The sequence below is a fragment of the Cnephaeus nilssonii genome (assembly GCF_951640355.1).
Source record: "Cnephaeus nilssonii genome assembly, chromosome: 4".
Taxonomy (NCBI): Eukaryota; Metazoa; Chordata; class Mammalia; order Chiroptera; family Vespertilionidae; genus Cnephaeus; species Cnephaeus nilssonii.
The window spans coordinates 40,024,910-40,045,603 of NC_137075.1; the positions used below are offsets into that span (position 1 = coordinate 40,024,910).

The window sequence follows — 20,694 nt, forward strand, 5'->3', positions numbered from 1 at the left end:
TGAATACTCCCATCAACAAGTAACCTCCCTCTGGAATCAGGCCACCTGGTTGGACAGACATCACCATCGACTTGCATGAAGTGACCACATTTGGCTTTTGGCCTGCCCTATTTAATTCCTTAAGTCATTAATTTGAATAATTGCCGCGAGCCTCAACAAGTGAACTATTCTGCTTTTTATCGTTCACTGAATACTTAAATTATTTCGGGACCAGGATAAAATGACTTGTCATGCGTGGATGGCAAGTATGGAGATGTAAACTTCGGTTTCAAAAGATGCATCACTTTAGGTGGTGCCTCATGTGGCAAAGAAAAAAATAGGCAATCTATTCTAGTCCAAGAGGCCAAACAATTTCTTCAAAAAAGTGTGCTTTGACTGAATGTCTAAAACAAAAGTTGAATGCCTCTTCAGCAGGCATTGGTGGTGGCCAAAGAAAGTAGTGGGCTATTTCAGAAAATAAATGCTTAACTGAGGATAATCAACCAAAGAGGTTTTGCTTTTTTAACAGTACACTGCAATGGAGAACATGAGGCTCTATTATTAGACAGACTTGTAACCAAATCATGATTTTGCAACTTAACTGGGTCCATCAGGCAAATCTTTTGCTCTCTTCCAGTCTCGGTTTCCTAATCTATAAAATCAGCGGTTAAGGGCATAATGTTTGAGTATAATAGGTGTTTAAATAACGTTAACTCCCTTCTTTTTCAATGAGTAAACTTCAATTATTTTTCTTTAAAATAATCAATAAGTTGACTTTAACAAGATTCCATGAATAGAATCAGACTTTAAAATGTAGTAAAAAATAATATTCAGCATTTATTTTTAAAAACACACATTGGATTTGGCAGACCCAGTGAACAACAGGCTGTTAAAAAATGTGACTGACCTTTCCAAGGTCAAGCATCTTCAGCTCCTTTTCACTCTGTCTAGAACTCTTTGCTCTCGCCAGAATAGCTCTCCCATGCACGTGACTTGGCTCACTCTTATTTTTAGTCCTTTGTGTTTAGCACTCTTCTTGAAATGACCTTCTGCTGCCTTCCTGCCAAGCCCCACACTCCTTTAAAATTGTTCATCATTCACCTTGTCCAGGAATTGGCAGAAAGAAATCTGGTCAAGTGATTCACTCCAGCCCATCTTCCCAGGCTGTGGATTCTTCCAGGGAGCTGCACTAGTCCCTACTTTGACACATTTTGTTTTGTTACTAGGATTTTTTCATGTTCCTAGATACTTTCCCCCTATGAGAACTATGAAGTTCCATTTCTGGGGGTTACACTGAGTACATTCAGGATTAGAAAAGCTTTCACTTATTCAAGGGCACAGCATTTATAGCTAATTTTAAACAGGTAGCCAGTTCCTCGGGTTTTTAGTTTGGTATTGTTTTCATTTCGTGACCCTACTTCATTTAACGGGCACATGGTTGGTATTACTGACTGAGAAACAGTGGGGGGACCTCGGGCATGAAAAGGCAGCTCTAGAGCAGTAATGGCAGGTGAGGGGGATGGAGTGAGATGCAAGAGATGGGACAGAATGGAGGTAGGGAAAAGGGAGGTAGAAAGGAGGCCTCAAAGGAATAATTGGCTGACTCCAAGCATTTCACATGAAAAGAACATTTAAAAACACCTAAACAACAACGACGACAAGAAGAATAACACATTTCTGCTTTGCTTCTATTTTGTGCTTAATAAACAACGCTACTGTCACTGCCAACAAAAACAGCAACATAACTGTGCTTTTCCCCTGGCACTAACTCCAAACAATCCACTGGATTTGGGTCAAAATTGTAAACTGCCAGCATGTTAAAAATAAAAACACAAAAACAAACCTGGCCTGTTCCTTAAGGGTTGTGAGGGTGAATGCAGGACAAGAGCCAGAGAGAAGAGTTACTATAAAAAATAACTCGTGCAAACATCCTTGAACTGACGTTTTCTATAAAAATCTGTTGGCTGTGAATCGGAAAGAGGGAAGTGGGAGGGAGAATGGAATGGGGGATCAAGTGGTGTCTGCTTATCGTCAGCTAGCTTTCATGTAAAAGTCATGGCAGGGTCAGCAACAAACTAGCCAGGTGGCAACTCCAGGCCACGCTGCCATAAATAAATAGTTATGTACTAATGTCACACAACCAGAGCTAGATGCAAAGCATATGGCAAGAAAACATTCTGATGTAAATATTCAGGGGGAAAAGCACACCAAAAGCATGGTTTCTGAATTCAGGACCCGTTGTTGTTACCGGGAAAATAAAGTGGTGAATCTTTTCAAAAAGATTCTTCGAAATGTAGATTATTCCTGTTCAAAAAATGCTTACCCTTTGGCCTAAGAGAGTGTGACTATTTGGTGTAGTAATCAAATACAAGAGAGTGGGCAAGAGCACAGACTCTGGAACCAAATTTCAGCAGTTTAAACTTTATGCATGCTGCTTACTCCTGCTCCTGACCTCAGGGAAGTTACTTAACCTTTTCAGGCCTCAGTCGATTCACCCCTTAGAAAGGGAGGTGGAAGGTGATAATGGCTTTGTACCTGCCTACAGGAAGTTAGAGGATTAAGTGAGTCAAAGCCTAGGGGGCCTGTTAAACAATATCAAGTAATCTACCTAGGGGCTATCTGCTGTACAATAGGCTGAGGAGTCTTTTACTTTCCTATTTAAGATTAACATCTACCTCATTAATTAAAAAAAAAAATACACACAATTTTACAGACAAAGGAACTGAGGCTTGGTGGATTAAGGAATTTATCCAAGGAGGCATATCTAAAAACTTCCCACCCAGGCCTTATTCCAGATTGAAAACAAACAAAAAACCCCACACATTCTCTAACAAACACTCTTTCATTCATTTGCTGAAAATGTTAAAATTTGAAAAGAAACACAACACAATGGCCTCCTAAGAAACAAAATGATTTTTTTAAAGGGGTTAAAGGAGGGTCTGACGTCCTAGAAAAGTGCCATCAGGTCGCCACGGAAAACAGTCATTGCCTCCTTTCTCCAAACGTTTGTCCAGCGCCTACTACGCTGAGAGCTGGGGAGACGGAGACGGGGGAGGAAAGATTCAGTCCCGGAGCACCCAGCCGGGGGCGGGGGTGCGAGTGCTCTTCCTCCCCGCGGGCTGTTTGATGACGTCGGGTTTGTTTTCTAGTTTGTTTCCCAGCACAGACCAGCCGCCACGCGAGCTGCAGGAGCCGGGCTGGTGCCGTGTCTACCGAGATGCTGGGGTTTGGCCCTCGGCCCCGCCCTCGGAGTGCGGAGTCTTGGGGGAAGGCACACTCTCTCCGTCGGTCTCCAATCGGAGACGCGTTAAAACCCGCGCTTTTGGAAAACGTATTCAAACCGGGCGCCCCGGCAGCGGCTTTGCGGGCTCCAGCTTAGGGATCGCGGGCCCCCACGTGCCCTTGCTGCCGGGTCTGCGAGCCAGGGCTTCGGCTGGCAACCCCGAGGGTGCACGCGCGGACCGCCCCAGGCGGGTCCCAGGTGGTCGCTGCCGGGATCCCTGCTCGCGGAGACTTAGGCTCCGCCTCTGCCGGGGTCGCTGCTTCCTGATTGGTGTGCCCTTCACTGACATGGCGGCGGTTGCCTTCGGCTGGGCCCACTGCGGCTGCCCAGAAAGCCCGGGCCGGGCCCGCTGGTCTAAAGCCCGCCCCCGCCGCCCCGGCGCGGTGGGTGAAGCCTAGGCTGTTCGTCGGAGGGTGCAGGGCTGGGGGGACCCGCCAGGGAAGTGGAGGACCCCGCGCCGTGCCCCTGTGTGCCCGCCCCTGGCCCCCCGGCACCAAGGCTGCTCGAGCCCAGGGTGTTTTTTCCACTTGTCCCGCCACCTCCCAGACTCTGGCCCAACATGATACTGACCAAAGCCCAGTACGACGAGATAGCCCAGTGCCTAGTGTCTGTGCCTCCCACCAGGCAGAGCCTGAGGAAGCTGAAGCAGAGGTTCCCCAGGTAAGTGCCCACCGCTCCGCTCCGCTCTCACAGCCCCCGGCCCGCAGCAGCTGTGCCCGGCAGCCCAGCCCGCCCGTAGGAACCACGTGTCACTCCTGTCAGTGTTAGGAGATCAGGGGGGTGAAAGGTGTCTTCCTTCACCTGCCTTCTTCTGGAGACTCTTACTGGATGAATCAATTAAATCCAAGTTAACAGTTGTTTATTGAGAACTTGGTATGTGAAAGTGATGGGTGCACATAGTAGGTGCTCCTTGAAATGTCTAGTGGTTAATTGACAGGTACTAGGGGTGAATGACAGGGGGCAGGACCCGCCCTTAAAGTGGAAATACCAATTGTAGATTCAAAAGGAGGAAATGGAGGACCCTTTTCAATTGGCCCCTGGAAGCAAACGAGGGGGCACAGGCCAGAAGGGGCCTCCTGGGTGACGATGGCTCTCTAATGTAATTAAGGGCCCTCGAGTGTTCTCAAGCCAGCCAGAGAGACTGTACCCCAGAGATTCCACTCTTGGCTCAGGATTGGCCATTTGAACCACCATATGTATACACGTTCCAGGTATATTTCATTCATACTTCCCTCCTCCCCAAAACACCTTTTTTTTTTTTTTTTTTTTTTAGTGATTTTAGGATTATCCATCTTTCTAAGAAAGGACTTTAGGAAGTATAGATTTCTTCATTTTAAAGATGTGCAAACTGAGGCCCAGACATTACACAAAGAACCGAGCCAGGACAAAGCAGGTTATTATATTTGTGACATGTTAAAGATTAAAATGCTTGTTTCCTTTTTCTTTGATCTCAAAACCAAATTCCAACTTGTACCATTTTGTTTTGTGGTACTGAGCACTGTAACCCTCAATGGAGGATGTCCTTGTCCTTGACGTGCAGTCCTTCAACAGACATCACCATAGAAATGTTTTCTTGAAGAAAGAGAGATTATTGGATAATTGGTATTAATAAAGTACAATTGAAGCGTAAGTTGAAAGTCTTATGATCTCAGTTTTTTGAAGGACTCTGTTTTCCTAATCTGTAAAATGAAGGGATCTCTTTCTAAAATTATCCATATTTAATTTAAGGCAATATTTATCCTTTTATAGTCTTTTTTATCAGACTTGCTAACCAGGAACAAAACTGATAAATTGGAATTTAATGATCTGTCTTTAACTGTTGCCAACTCTGCCAATGAGCAGTGAATGGGTAAAGGCTCATCAGCTAAGGGAATAGGTAGATATTTCTGGATAGTTTTAAAATCGAACATACATTTAGATATTCTTCTCTCATGTACTTATATTACAACTATAGTCTTGCTTTTCTTGTTTCCCCCCTCCCTCTTCTCCTTCGCTCTCATTCTTTTTCTTTTTCCATAGCAAATACTTTGTCCTCTCAAAAGAGGTACCCTTCCCATACTTTTATGCACTTATGAAGTACTCTTATGAAGGACTCCCTTCGTTTGGGGCACCAGGCTGTCTTGGTTATTCTCTTATGCCCCGCCCCCCTTTTATTCATAATATGCCCCAATACTTTTCACTTCTTCAAAATAACACCTGGGGAATCACAAACTCTTCCACGGGAAACTATTTACAGAGGCTGCACTAATCAGCAGAAGAAATTAAAGAGCCATTTAGCAGCATGGATGGAAATTTTATAAAGAGTGTGATTTTGGACTTGGCTTCACTACAGCACTGTTTGACTTTATTTTATGTGTGTGTGTTTTTCTTTTCTTTTTGTTGAATGTAGTGGGGTGACACGGGTTAACAGAATTATACAGGTTTCAGGCGCACAGTTCTATAACAACATCTGTACACTGTATTTGTGTTCACCAAGCACTGTTTTACTTTAGATGTTCCTTGCAAAGGACTTGCACAATCTTTAGATTTGATAGAGTTGGTCAGGTACGGACCTGAAAGATAATTTCTGGTGGTTCAAAGAGGTTAAATGACTTGTCAAACATACCAGAGATGTTTAATGGCTAAACACTGTCTTGAGTACAGGTTTCATAGTTTTCAGTTCAGAATTCTATACTAAGCTGCCTTGATTAGTTTCAATATTATTAATAATAACAGCAGCAATTGTTTTTGGTGACATTCACATACTTTACACACGGTGAGTTCTTAAAAATTAAAGTACTAAAATGTTTTAAAAAGTTGCTAAAAATTTTAATTTTTCTGATTTTAAAAGTAGGACATGCTCAGTAAAAAAAACCGAAAAAGTATTTATAATACTATAGCCCAGAAATTTTTTGTTACCATTTTATCTATTTCCTTCTAGTCTTTTTTTTCACACTATAGTATTGTCTCTGCTAATATACTTTATAGGTCTTGCTTTACTCAATTAACATATGGTGAGCATTCCTCATCTTCAAAAAGTCTTCACAATGTGTTTCAAATAATCAATATCACGTTCTAGATGTACCATTCATTTTCTTATTGTTGGATATCAAGAGTTTTTTCTCTCTAATTTTTTTCATATTATTTTTTTTTGTATATATATATATATATATATATATGTATATATATATATATATATATATGTGTGTGTGTGTATATATATATATATTGCCAAGTCTGCTTATTTTCTTACTTTCGATTCCCAGTTTTCAAACTTTTAGTCTGAAGATCTCTTTACACTCTGAAAAAGAGCATTTATGTACTGATATATTGGTTATATCTGTTGATATTTACCAAAATACAAATTAAATCTGAGAAATTTAAGAAAATTTACTGATTAATTTATTTAAAAATTAACTAATAAAGCCATTACATGTTTTCGTTAACATGTTATGTTTAAATACTCGATTAACAGCCATCATTTCGAAAAAGTAGTGAGAAAATGGCCATTTTATACTTGTGAAAAATTTTTAAACGTCTCCCTTAATGGAAGGAAGATACCTGCTTCTGCATTCAACCTGCTCTGATATGTTGTTTTGACTACAGAATATGAAGACACTCTGGCCTCAATTAGATATGCAGTTGGAAAGGGAAGAGTAATTTAATCGGCTTTTCAGATAATTGTGGATATTTTTGTTGCTACATAAAACCCAACAAGTGGTATTTTCTTAAAGGTTAATTGCAGTGTGGAATGTGAAACTGTATATTGGCCCTTTCCACTCTGTTATATTACAATCCGTTGGCCTGTCATGAACTTTGAGTGGATCTTTTACCTATGCATGACTTTTATCATCATGCATTGTTCACTTGCAAAATGTTGGTTGTGAGTTATACAGGTCTCCCAGATGTTGTCACCGTTCGTTATATAGCTTCGAAAGAAATCACATTTGTTAATATCTTCCCTGATCTCATCAGAAAAATCTGTAAGATTTGAAGCTGTCACGCTTATGGTGATGGATACAGAATTTTCCCTTGAAAGCTCACATTTTATCATTGGTAACAAACATTATCACTTGTTTTTCTTGAAGTGACAGGCTCATGTTGTTTAATTTTGAGGAAATGTCTGCCAGATACCCAAATCTGAATAATCATACTCTGTCCATCATTTAATCCAGTAAGAATGGTGTTTCATGGAAAAGTAGCTAGTGCCCTAACTGGTTTGGCTCAGTGGATAGAGCATCAGCCTGCGGACTGAAAGGTCCCAGGTTCGATTCCAGTCAAGGGCATGTACCTTGGTTGAGGGCACATACCCAATAAGGGAGTGTGCAGGCGGCAGCTGATTGATGTTTCTCTCTCATCGATGTTTCTAACTCTCTATTCCTCTCCCTCTCTGTAAAAAATCAATAAAATATATTTAAAAAAAAAAGAAAAAGCAGCTAGTTCAGCTCTCAAACAAGCATACAAGTGCTTTTCCTTGAGACAGCCATCAGACTTCTGTATGCAGTACACGTGCTTTGTGTTTACTTCTTATTTGCTCATATAAAATGTTAAAAGGATGTGTATTCAAAGGTTGAGTATTAATAAGTGAATTTGAAGATATTCCTAAGTAAAACTGGCTTTTTGTTTCCTGCAAGTATGTGACAGTGAAGAATACAGTGACTCCTGGGACAGTTGTGCCCGGCCTTGATTTGTGCTCAGGAGCTGGCAACTTCACCCACCATTGTTTTTGCACTATCATTGCACACACCACACAGGGAAAAGGCAAATCACGTCTTACTATTTCTATAAAGGTAATTTTGACCTTATAGACCCCCGAGACAGTCTCAGGGACTCCAGGAATTCATTGATCACACTTTGACAACCACTACCTATTTTCAATCAAACGTATTTATGTTTTGAAGAATTCTGATATGTATTGACAATTTACTATAAAAAAAAAAGATTGTATTAATCCTTTTACCAACAGAGCATGGGAATATATATCTCTACAACTTTGCAAACATTGAAGAGAGTCATTATTTAATTTTTAACATGATGGATTGAGAATGACATCTTGTAATTTGCATTTTGATTATAATACGTTGTATGTTTTCTCAACTGTTTATTGACCATTTAGTTTTCTTCTTGAATTACCTGCCTGGTGTCTTTTGCCTAATTTTGTATTGAGGTTTGCTATTATTGTTTATTGATCTGCATATGTTAAGGATGTTGATCCTTTATATGTTCATATTTTTTTGCAGATATTTTCTGTTTGCTTTTAGTAATTGTTCTATTTTGAAAATGCTTAACTTCAAATTTATGTGTGTGTTTTTTCCCCTCATTTTTCCTTTTATGCTGAGCAAGTTCTTTTCCTGTCCTATGATATGAAAAAGAAATCTTTCACTTAAATATTCTTCTAGGTTCTTTATGCCTTTCTTTCTTATTGTTAATCCTTTCATCTTTCTAGCTGAAATTTATTGTAGCATATGCTCAGAGATAAATTTTACCCCAGCTTAATTTTTGTTTTATATGGTGGCTTCCGCTCTCTACTCTCATTACTCCATGGTTTCTTTGTTTCCACTGAAATTACAAGTTTGTCTTTCTAAGTCAGTGCACTGAACCTGCAATCCCTTAGCTGCTCTGGTCTCAGAATTCTCCAAGTTGATACGAAGGGATAGGGCTTTGTGATATCTGATACCTCACAACTGCTAAATTCACCTTCATTCTATTCTCTTCTGCCGTTTTACAGTAGCAGGACATTTGCCCCCAAGAATATAGGACATCCTGTATTTAAGTACTTGCTGAGGATATAGTCATTGATTTGCATCTCTCAAATTATTTTCTGGACCTTCTTATTCAGGTCAAAACACCCAGCCCAATCAACTTATATTATCAGATTATATTTTACTGCCTAAACACTACATATATATTTTATATATAAAACTAGAGGCCCAGTGCATGAAATTTGTGCATGGGCCGGGGGGGCGGGGCGGGGAGGGTCCCTCAGCCCAGCCTGCGCCCTTGGGGGATGTCCGACTGCCGGTTTACAGGAGGCAACCGGCGGGGCACTTGCCGGCCAGCCTGCCCCCCTCCCCCGCCCCCATTGCCACCACTGTTCGCTTCCCTCTCCGGGAGTGAGGTGAGGTGGCAGACGCTCAGCGCAGGAGCTGCCCTCGGTTGGTGGTCAGTGTGCATCATAGAGACCAGTTGTTCCACTGGTTGTTCTGCTTGTCGGTCAATTTGCATATTAGGGTTTTATTATATAGGAAGGTGACTGTTCTAGAGAAACCTCAAAAGAAGTATTTAAAAACTAATTTGGCTAGGCTTTCTATGCTTAAGTCAATACATTTCATTCATTTTCTTGAGGTCTTTACCTATCTCTACCCTCCTCTCTGTCTCTCTCTCTCTCTCTCTCTCTCTCTCTCTCTCTCTATATATATATATATATATATATATATATATATACCATATTTTCCGGTGTATAAGATGACTTTTTAACCCAGGAAAATCTCAAAAGTTGGGGGTCATCTTATACGCCCAGTCATCTTATATACCGGAAAATACGGTGTGTGTGTGTGTGTGTGTGTGTGTGTGTGTGTGTGTATATATATATATATATATATATATATATATATATATAAATAATTTTAAACTTACAGAAAAGTTGCAGAAATATTATAAGAATTCCAATATACCTTTCACTCTGCTTGCCATAATGTTAATATATTACATAGCTATAGTATAATTGTCAAAATCAAGAAATTAATTCTTATGCAATACAGTTTATTAATTTATAGACCTTTTTTGAATGTTGTTTTTTGTTTGTTTTTCACTAATGACCTTGCTCTATTCCAGGATTCAATGTCCCATTTCTATTCCAGGATCACGCATTAGATTTAATTGTAATGTTTTCTTAGTCACCTCCAATCTGTGACCTTTTTTCCACTATTATCTTGTCTTTTATGATCTTGACACTTTTGAAGAGCACTGTTCAGTAGTTTTGTAGAACATCCCTCAGTTTGTGTTTGGTGTTTTCTCATGATTAGATCAAGGGTAAACATTTTGGCAAGAATAGCTCAGAAGTGATATGGTGCCCTTTTCAGTGCATCCTATCATGGGGTTCATGTCTTCATATGTCTTATTACTGGTGAGGTTAACCTTATTCACTTGGTTAAGGTGTGGTGCCTGCCAAGTTTCTCCCTTATACTTTGTAAGGGATATCCTTCAAGATTATGCAAATATCCTTTTTCTCACATCACACTTTCCCTCATGATTTTAGCATCCATCAGTGGAGTTTGCATGAAACAGTTATTACTGGTTTTTGCCTAATGGTGATTTTCTATTTCTCTCACTGGAATGCTTTTCAACTAATATCATCCACTATCACCATATTATGTTAAAAAAAAATCCATCCTACAGTCAGTCTACAATTTTTACTAGTACATGTAGTTTATCCATCTCTTATAGGAGTTGGTCTATAAATTCACTGTGTGCTCACTATGTTTGTGGCACTATTTGGGTATTTTTTTTTAAGAAAACAGGTAGAGTGATATAGTAATTAATTTTGAATAATTATAGTCTAAGGGAAGAGTTTAAGACACATCCAATAGCTATAAATTATTAAAATCATAGAATGTTAGAAACCAAACGACTTGTTGCACAGTTAGATCCAATATGGTTAGTTAAGTGGGGTTCTTAGTGGAGATATACCTTCGTTGGGAATTCTTTTGTTGGTGAACTAAGCCCTTTGGCACAAGTTTGATTTTTCCCTGAGTTCCCTTTCCATACGTTAGCTCTTTGGTTGCTCTTCATGCCTTTCCTTATAAGACATAGATCAAACTCTTGACACCATAAATCTCTAAGCAAACAAGTGTCTTTACCCTATTGCTATATCTTTTCCCTTAGGGGTCCTGGCTTAGTTGTTGTTTTTTTAATGGTGCCTTCCACATTTCTAAGCATGATTTTCTGTCATTGCCCTTAAATCTACTGTGTCTACACTCTTGGATCACAACATAGGCAACCATTCACTCATGTGAGGCCGATCCTAGAGAAATCTCAAAAAGAGTGGTTAAAAACTCATTTGGTTGGACTCTCTGTGCTTAAACCAATATACATGATTCATTTTCTTGAGATCTTCACCTACCTCAACCTGAGAACTGGAGTTAAGTCTGGCTCTTCTGTATCTTTGCCAGTGTTGAACTTAGTGGTTCTTGGTTCTTGGTGATAGACCTAGGGGTCCAGTCTGGTTGGGAGTGGAGTAGCTAAGGTATGTGCTTGGGACATGCACAACAATTTTATTTAATTTTTACATTTATTTAGTGTGGCTGAGTATAATTTGGTGCTGCCATTGGCTACAGTTTTTCTTTTTTGAACAATGCATCCCTTCCCACCCCCTTACCCCACCCCGCCCCCATGGTGCATTTTTAAGTCAGTCCACTTTTCCCATAGGGTGACTTTTATACCATTGTTTTTGCTTCCTTTAACTATTTGTTCTTAGGAAGTGACTGGGCACTGCCTCTTTTTATCTGAGTCACAATTGCCTCATCTGTAAAAGGAGGGATGAAGCTCCACAGCTAGGAAGTAGAAGGAAGCAGGATTCAAACTGTTCTTAAGGCTGTGGTGGGGATTAAGTGAAGTCAGGCGTGTAAAAACACTTAGCTTAGTGTAAAGGTCCTGGTAGTCTTGGTAAGTAGTTAATGGAGGGTAAATCTGACTACTTTTGGAATTTAGTATATGGCCTATAGTAGAAGAAATATCTGAGTAGTAAACTTCTGAAACATATGAAACAAAATTTTGCTTTGAAATGAAAGCCCATAGATTTGTAGAAAATACATGTTTATGTGGATCAGTTGATTGTGTGGCTGTGAACACATAGGCTTGATCATTAGTTGAATTGGCTCTAATATTCAAAACTTGCCTTAAATCTTTCATAGTTATATATAATCCAGTTTTTAAAACCTAGATTCACAAATTTTTAAGAATTGTAGTAGCACATTGCAGTGTATAATTAATAATGTAGGGCTTGACTTACTTAAATAGGAAGGTTATTCCATTGGCCTTGTTCTTTCAATATGTGGCCAATTTCCTATACTTTGACAATATTGTGGTGGACCTTGTGTTCCAAATAATGAGAGAATAACTTGTAAGGGGGAGAAATGTCAGTGTTTTATTGAACTGAAAATTATTTTGGTGATTTTGCCAAAGAAATAAAATTATTTTACATGACTTTCAAAATAATATTCAGATACTCAGGAAGTGGAGTATCTGATAATGTTATCCCAAGAAGGACCCACATGCTGGCTATATTTCTTAATATATATATATATATTTTTCCCTCTATTAGTCATTAGTACAAATTGGAAAAGAAATTGTTCTAAAGAAATTGTTCTAAAAATTGGTCTAAGAAAAGAATGTGGTTATTTCATGTATTTCCGTTACTTTATCTTTTCAAATGTGATTTTTTTTCATTCTGTAAAATTTTAGGTTTTTATATTAGTTGCTGCACTGTAGCCTAGCTTTGAAGACTCTTGAAGGTTATTTTCTTATTTAGTTAGATGGTACCTTCGCTTTCTAAAATTGCTGCTTAGCTTTTATCAGATATCTGTGCTCCTTTGGATTTGCATAGTTGCAAAAGTGAGATGAGCTTGAGTTCTTGCAAGGAGTACAGTGTTTGAGGAAAACCTCAGATAATGTTATCCCAAGAAGGACCCACATGCTGGCTATATTTCTTATTAGTGTGAGGGAAACTTTTCCTCACACACAATTAAATTATTGACTTCATTTTAAGTCTATAGTCAGGCATCAGACTTTAGTCTATTAAGTAATAACCCACACCAAAATGTATGCTGATACAATAAAGAGGAATTATATAATTCCCTAGGAGAAAAATGTTCAATATACAGTATATAAAGGGTAATAATATTTTATTATTTGACTTTCCACAAATTTTGACTAAATTCACTGTTATGTTTTTATTACACATTTTGTGCAGTTTTGCCATATTGGTTGAAGTTTCCTTAAAAACGAAACAACCAGCATGAAAAGCAACCTTAATATATAAAAGTCCTGTACCGGTATGAAAATCATATGGGAGATGGGTAAAGAATAAATTTTCCTTTATTTTATTTTCAATTTTCTTTCTTTTGAAGGGAAATTATTTCAAATGTCTGATTCAAGATATCTTTCTTCTTGTCCCTTTCTGCTGCCAAACTGCTTATACAGTGAGCTGGTATACAGGGGACACATTAAAGGTGTGGGGTGCAACTTCTAACGGAATGTCTCCATCTCTTATGGGAACAGAATAGACAGCTGGATCCAGCATGTTTGGCCCATGGAGCACTCTGTGCCTCATGTAGTAAAGATGGCACAAGGCCTGTCATAAATCAAGCCTTTTCCTGGCCACTTTGGGGAACTAAATACCTGCCTCTACTTTTCTTTCCTCTTTCTTTCCAGCCCTACCTTTCAGGGAGGCATCTTGATAACACATATGTTAAGAGTTGATCATTCTTCCTCATAACCCAAAGCTTCCTTCATGCCAAAGAACAGTGACATGTTTGACAGTGTCACCTTTTTCAAGTGCTATCCCTTGGCTAAGGGGGGGGGGGGGGTCTTTATGTGCCTTCTGGCTTAAAGGCAGCAAATAAAGATTTTTGTTTTTGTTTTTTAATTTAATGGGCATTCACATTGCGACCTGACAAACACCTGAAGTCTCACTGAGATAACAGAATGCTAAAATATCTCAGGACTTATTTCTTTCATGCATTTTAAATATTGAGATTCAGCTGCTAAAAATGTTTGACAACTATTAAACTTAGAGTAATAACATTAGGACCCTGGGAATAAATATTTTGCAACAAAGCAAGCCATACAAGTAGAAGAGAAAGTAAGATGGGTTCATGGGTCTTGATATTGTTGCTCAGGCAAATATGTAAACTCTGGGTCTTTCCCTGAACAAACGACACCCCTGCTAATTAGGGCAATTCTGTATGAATCCCAGTCTTTCTGAGGCTGCCCTGGATGCAGTAGACATATAGGAGATGGAGATTTAAAATATGTTGTGCATTGTCAACATGTCCCCCAGCCCCCAACTCATATTTATTTTTAATTTAAAATTTTTGTTATTGTTGAGATTGTCCTTTCCTCAGGCCCAAGAAAGGATGAGTTGTAAACTCTGATCTTCTATTTAACCCTGTTTTAGGAACCAGGAGACATGGCCGACTTGATATTTACAAGGGTTATCACTCAAGATTGTTGAAAATCTCCAAACATGCAGCTAGCACTATACAGGGTGCAAGGTCTGTCAGCTTTGGGATGCAGGTGTTTGGGTAAGCTCACTTCCCAGCTATTTGCTTGTTGCTCGCCTAGTCAGCCTGGTGATATGAAAGATTCAGATATACGCCCAGCAAGTTTATGAATTACTGTTTGTCATGAATATTTGTGATTACTCTCAAATAGAACCGGGTATGTTTAGTGTAGGAACACTGTGGGTACCCAACTCCAGCTTTAGTATAAATAGAAATGCAGGGCGAAACCCCTGTGTTTGCTCATGCCTGTGCCACACCTTAGCCTCCCGATTCTGTAACTTATGAGATGGTGTCTAAGACTTCTGTGCTCTTCGTAGGTGACCCTCTGTGTGGATGAGATCTGGGAGGGTTCAGTGTTGTTTAACTGCATCTTCCTATAACTGCAGATGAAATTAGACTGAAAATCATTTTTTTTCAATATTTTGTTTTTATCTACAACTCTTTCAAGCCAGTATCATCTTTTGCTTAAAGTATGTTACCCTGCTATTTGTCTTTGCTGATAATATTGGTAGGGAAAGCTAATAAAATTTGAAATTAACTTGCACTTCAAGCCCCATTTAGCTAAGATAGTAAATGGACTGGGAATAAGAGAGAGATTCTTCATTGTATAGTATTACAAACCACACAGACTCTTACAGCCTGGCTGTAATACATAGCTCACAAACCTCATTTCTTAACTGATAAAGTTAACTTATTTATTAATTTTTAAATTGATTTTTAGAGAAAGAGGAGGAGAGAGGGAGAGAGAGAGAGAAACATCTATGTGAGAGCAGAACAGCGATCAGCTGCCTTCTGCATGCCCCCTACCAGGGATCAAGCCTGTAACCTGAGTATGTGCCCTGACAAGGAATCGAACCAGCAACATTTAAGTGCACGGGACAATGCCCAACCAACTGAGCCACACTGGCCAGGGCTAAAGTTAACATTTTCTAGATTCTTATTTCCTGCAACCAACTAAAATATATATTAAGGTAAAAATACATTTAACCTCCGATTTATAACATTTTGCATTTTGGTTTGCACTTTGGTAGGAACTCCTCACATGCAGATCACAAATACTTCTCCGGAGGGACCTGTGTACCTCCCTTATTATTTCAGATTTGGTGACTCATAGAGTCTTCGATCAAGATCAGAATTAGAGACCATCTAGTCAGATCTATTAATGTTATACAGATGCAGCAACAGAGAGCAGATGTTACCTGGTGATTTGACTGAGGTTCTACATCTGGAGCCAGAATTCTCCAATTTTGTTCTTTAACTAGAGATCACAGACACCTGTTGCACTTGGGGGTCAGTGGGTATCAACAAGGAGTGAATGAATGAAGCTGGCTTGGCTGGGATTGTGGCAAGACAAAAGTCCAGTTGTATACACTAGCAGAGCAGCTGCCATTTTATACCAGCCATGTATTGCCATGCAGGAATATGGTCCCGTTGCTGCCAGGTGTTCTGTTTTCTTTTTCTGTTAATTCTCAGCGGAGGATATTATTTCCATTGATTTTTTGATTTTTAGAGAGAGTGGAAGCGAGGGAGGGTTGAGGAGAGAGAGATATCATATCCATGAGTGAGATATCATATCATAGGCATGAATTGGTTGCCTCATAGGCATTGCCTCCCGTACATGCCCTGACCTGGGCCTGGGATCAAACCTGCGACCCAGGTACGTGCCCTTGGTGTGGAATCAAACCCTTCTGTGCGTGGGTTGACACTTTACCACCGAGCCACACTGGCCAGGGCCAGGTGTTCTGTTTTCTAGAAAGCAGTTCTAGATCTGATTAAGAAAAAAAAAAAAATCATGAGTTTAAATGTTGTCAATTTGTTTGAATTTTTAAAAACACTGTGTGGGCCAACAGTTTCCTGGCCAAACAGAACAAGTCTGTGGGCTGAATTTGGCCTATAGCCAGTGGGTACTGGAGCTGGCTCTTTCCAGCTTTTCTCCACCCTACAAATTGTGGCTTTGAATTAGTACCTTAAAATCAGCCACAGTGGGAGTGTTTACACCACAGAAACTGGCAAACGCTACCAACCTGAGTCCCCCCGGCCCCCCACCACCAAAGGCACTGGTTAAGCCCCCCATCACCACTGCATGCCATCACCAGTTTGAGACTTGCATTGCCTGTTATGGCCTGTGGCATGTCTTTTCTAGGATTTTCTTTACTCAGTTTATTCTAATTTTTATAGCCCCCCCCCCCCCCAAAAAAAAAAAAACCAGATCAAAATAATTACATCTGTATCTCATTTATTGTTATCATATTTTTGTGTGTTGGCATTTCTCCCTTTTTTTTTTTTTCTTGTCCAAAGAGAGGATACCTATTTTTTTCCTGCTATAGTCAGTGTGGGAGCTAGAATTCCAGTCTTGAGCCTTAGCAGTACCTACTATATCATAGGTATTTTAATACATATGGTGATGGATATTGATTGAACTGATCTGAAGAAAATGCTGCTTGGTTAAAGAAAAACAACAAAACATGCACATGTGTCTCACTTAGGAAAATTAATCCCTTCCAAAATAGATTAATTTGTTAAATTTAGGAACAGTACAGTGTTTTTTCACTCTGTAGACATTTAGAAATACCTCTAGTGTAAAAAGCAAAGCATCTCTGCAATTAGAGTGAAACACAATGGGGAGATACCCAGTTGGTCACATTACAGTTTGAATTAGTACAATTTTATAAAGACTCAAGTATCACATATTCCGATAGATGTATTTCTTTTCTACATTTAAAGTATAAGTAATAAAATAATATGGCAAAAATACAACTAAAATAGAAATGGGAAATAAAATTAACAGTGTTAGGCAAAAACATGTGCGTTTTAGAATGACAAGTAGAATTCTTTGTGGGGATAAGCCTGCATGAGTGGGCTGGCCGGGTGGTCTTGAGTTTGGCAGAGTTGTCATAGCCTGTCCTTGACCTTGGGTGGTTTATTTAGCTCTCTCTGCTTATGGTGGATTATTTTATAAATCGATAGGTAGCCAAACCCTATAATTGTGAACTCCAGGGCCTGTTCAGTTTTTTGTTATAAAGGCAGTATTAGCCCTAACCGGTTTGGCTCAGTGGATAGAGCATCAGCCTGCAGACTGAAGGGTCCCAGGTTCAATTCCGGTCAAGGGCATGTACCTTGGTTGTGGGCATATCCCCAGTAGGGGCTGTGCAGGAGGCAGCTGATCGATGTTTCTCTCTCATCGATGTTTCTAACTCTCTATCCCTCTCCCTTCCTCTCTGTAAAAAATCAATAAAATATATTTAAAAATAAATAAATAAAGGCAGTATAACATATTGGTAAATATGGTAAAGAATTGGAAATAGTCATATGAATCCTGGCTTCATGATTTGCTTGCTGGGTAATGTTGGGTAACTTTCTTCACCTCTTGGTGCCTTTGTGTCCTTATTTATAAAATGGCATTGTTGTGAACTTGAAATAAGATTGTACATTGCCCTGGCCGGTTTGGCTCAGTGGGTAGAGCGTCAATCTGTGGACTAAAGGGTCCTGGTTTGATTCAGGCTAGGGGCACATGCCCGAGTTGTGGGCTCTATCCCCCCGCCCCCAGTAGGGGGCGTGCAGGAGGCAGCCAGTCAATGATTCTCATCAATGATGTTTCTATATCTCTATCTCTCTCCCTTCCTTTCTGAAATCAATGAAAAATATATATATTTTTAAAAAGATCATACATGTAAAATGATCAGCACAGTTCTTGATGCTGTGCTGAGTACATTTTTGGTGCTGCCACTGCTGCTGCTGTTACTATTACCATTGTTGACTTAAGGATGCTTGTTGCAATGATATTTATGCTTATAACAATTAGACTCAGCCTTTTTATTTTTCAGGTTTTCAAAGTGTTCTTCTTTTAGCCCCAGGGCAATAGGAAAGCTACTTTTAGTAAATGTTGGTGAAGTCCTTAGATGGTACTAGCAACCAAGAAGTTGTATTCCATCAATGACAAATGGGCATATTGAGGTTTGGATTGATTCCCCTCACTCCTAACTCTGCAATAGAAAATGGTTATATAAGAAGATCACTGCCTAAGACAGAATAAGTCGGGATGTTTAAAACCTGAGCATCTCGAAGTATTTTCTAATTACTTCACTCAATTGCAATGCCCCACACTCTGGAAGCTGTTTTACATTTTGCCTCACCTTGATGACAATTTATGAGAGATATTTGGGTGAATACCAGTTTTGGAGTCAGGGTTCTGCCACTGGGAAGTAGCTTGTGTCCAATAATTAAGTGAGTTTAGGTGTAAGACTTCCAGGGCATGGATATTTTGTAAAATACCCAGATCATCCTATGAGTGAGCACTAATTTAGTGTCTAATATAGGTATTAATACATTGGAAGAACAAGGGCTTTTATAACATTCTTAAAATCTTTTCATGGTACTAAGAATGAATATGAAAAGACCTTGTGGGAAATACAAAAAAATCGCATAAACTTTTTAAAGAAAATATATTTATTGTTCCTTAACACTTTGTTTATTTTATTAATTACAATGTATTCCAGAATGCTGCCTGCAAAGAATGTGTTTAATTTATCTTATTTGTGCAGTTCTGCTGATCATATAGTTGCAATAATAATGAGTTGGGCAAGACAAGATTTTCCCCTTCCTTTTCTATTTTATTATAGAGTGTGTCTTTCTATAGGTTCTAGATCAAAGAGATGCTTTCAGGTTTAAAGCTATTTCATTTAAACTGCTTAGGCCAGATTCAAATAAAAGTGTTAAAATTGGCTAGAGAGCTTTGTGTTAAAAAAAAAATACTTAAAAAGTTGAGTGACATTCTGAAAAATAGCTGCCTGTAGCCAATGGTTATGATTAGCAGTACAAGTCATGATTATACTATAGAATGTATTTTGAGGACAATTATTTGCCATATAACTCTTCTGAAGTATGAAAACAAGACTTGATTAGTGTTATTTCACCTGTTTGCAGTGTGAAAGGAATCTAGATTTGGTACATTGTCATGGAAAAATTTTATTCATGTGATAGCTTTTTGGACAATTGTATTCTGCACTGTATTACAATGGCACAATAAATTGCTGAATATACTGTCTGCTGAATATGACTTTACCATGAAAAATTTGATGCATGGAGAAGGAAAGGTTGGAATATATTAACCTTTTATGACAAGGGACTTAGAATTTTGACCTAATACAGGTGACCTTTGTGTGCAGTAAACGTGAGCTTAATCTTGAGGTCAAGGTTGAGGTGAAAGGCAGGGCAATGTGGTGGAGTTTATGCTGATTGGTACTTCAGAACCCACCTACCTATTGGCTACATGGGGCCTGGGCCCCCCCTTTTTTTTAATTTTTAGCATTTCCAGGAGCTTATTTATAGCAGGTTGTTTAGCTCTTTAATCCCACCCCATTTCCTCAAAGCTCAGCTATCTGTTTAGTTGTGTTAATTTTGTCTGTTTGCATAAAGTTTACTGTTTCTGAAGGAAAGGTATGAGTGTGTTATTATTTTCTGTTTCATAGATAACAAATAGCTAAAAAGAAAAATGTTCCAATCACTTATAGAAAAGACAATTGACATATATAACCTTGGAACTGAAAAATATATCTCTTAAGAGCTTTATTTCTTTGACAGGTGGGACTTTAGTCATCTAACTTTGGATCTGTCAGAAGAATTTTGAAGTAGCTTGTACCTTTACCTAAATTATAATTAAGAGAACTCTCACAAATTATTTATTGTCTTAAAGGGTTGAGATGATTTAGTGACTGGTTATTCCCTTGAAAGTTCCTTTGAAATGCATCTGCTAATGCATTTCCATTATAATGTGATATAAAATATTTTTAAGGTTTTGTCTGATGTACATAGAAGGAAAATTGTTTTAAAACATAAATTTCACTACCCAATGTGTCGGCTGTTTTGTCATAGAGGAAATGACATCTTAGCAAATATCAGAAACAAACCTGCCAGTGTTATATTATCTGCACACTTATTGACTATTCTGCCGAAATAATTAGTTGAAACAACAAACATTTGAGGGAGAGAGTCGGAGACTCTAATGGAAAGAACTCTACTCTTTTAATCGAGCCTGCAAAATATATTCCCCGAGACTGATCAGCTCTGAAGCGCTGAGGTTTGATGATTGGAATGGCAGGAAACCATGCTTTCAGGACATAACGAATTGACGAGGCCATCCATCATTCGTTAGCATACACTGAAACGTGGGCT

The 20,694-nt window shown here is 38.9% G+C and overlaps 1 protein-coding gene across 1 annotated transcript in view; it reads left to right on the plus strand.

The window, feature by feature from the left end:
* Positions 1–3,356: 3,356 nt before the first annotated feature.
* Positions 3,357–20,694, plus strand: part of CDIN1 (CDAN1 interacting nuclease 1) — a 218,210-nt gene continuing 200,872 nt past the window's right edge. The window contains exon 1 of the mRNA XM_079768045.1: positions 3,357–3,922. Within this exon, the coding sequence (XP_079624171.1) occupies positions 3,822–3,922 (101 nt within the window). The 5' untranslated portion in view covers positions 3,357–3,821. The remainder of the gene's footprint in view (positions 3,923–20,694) is intronic.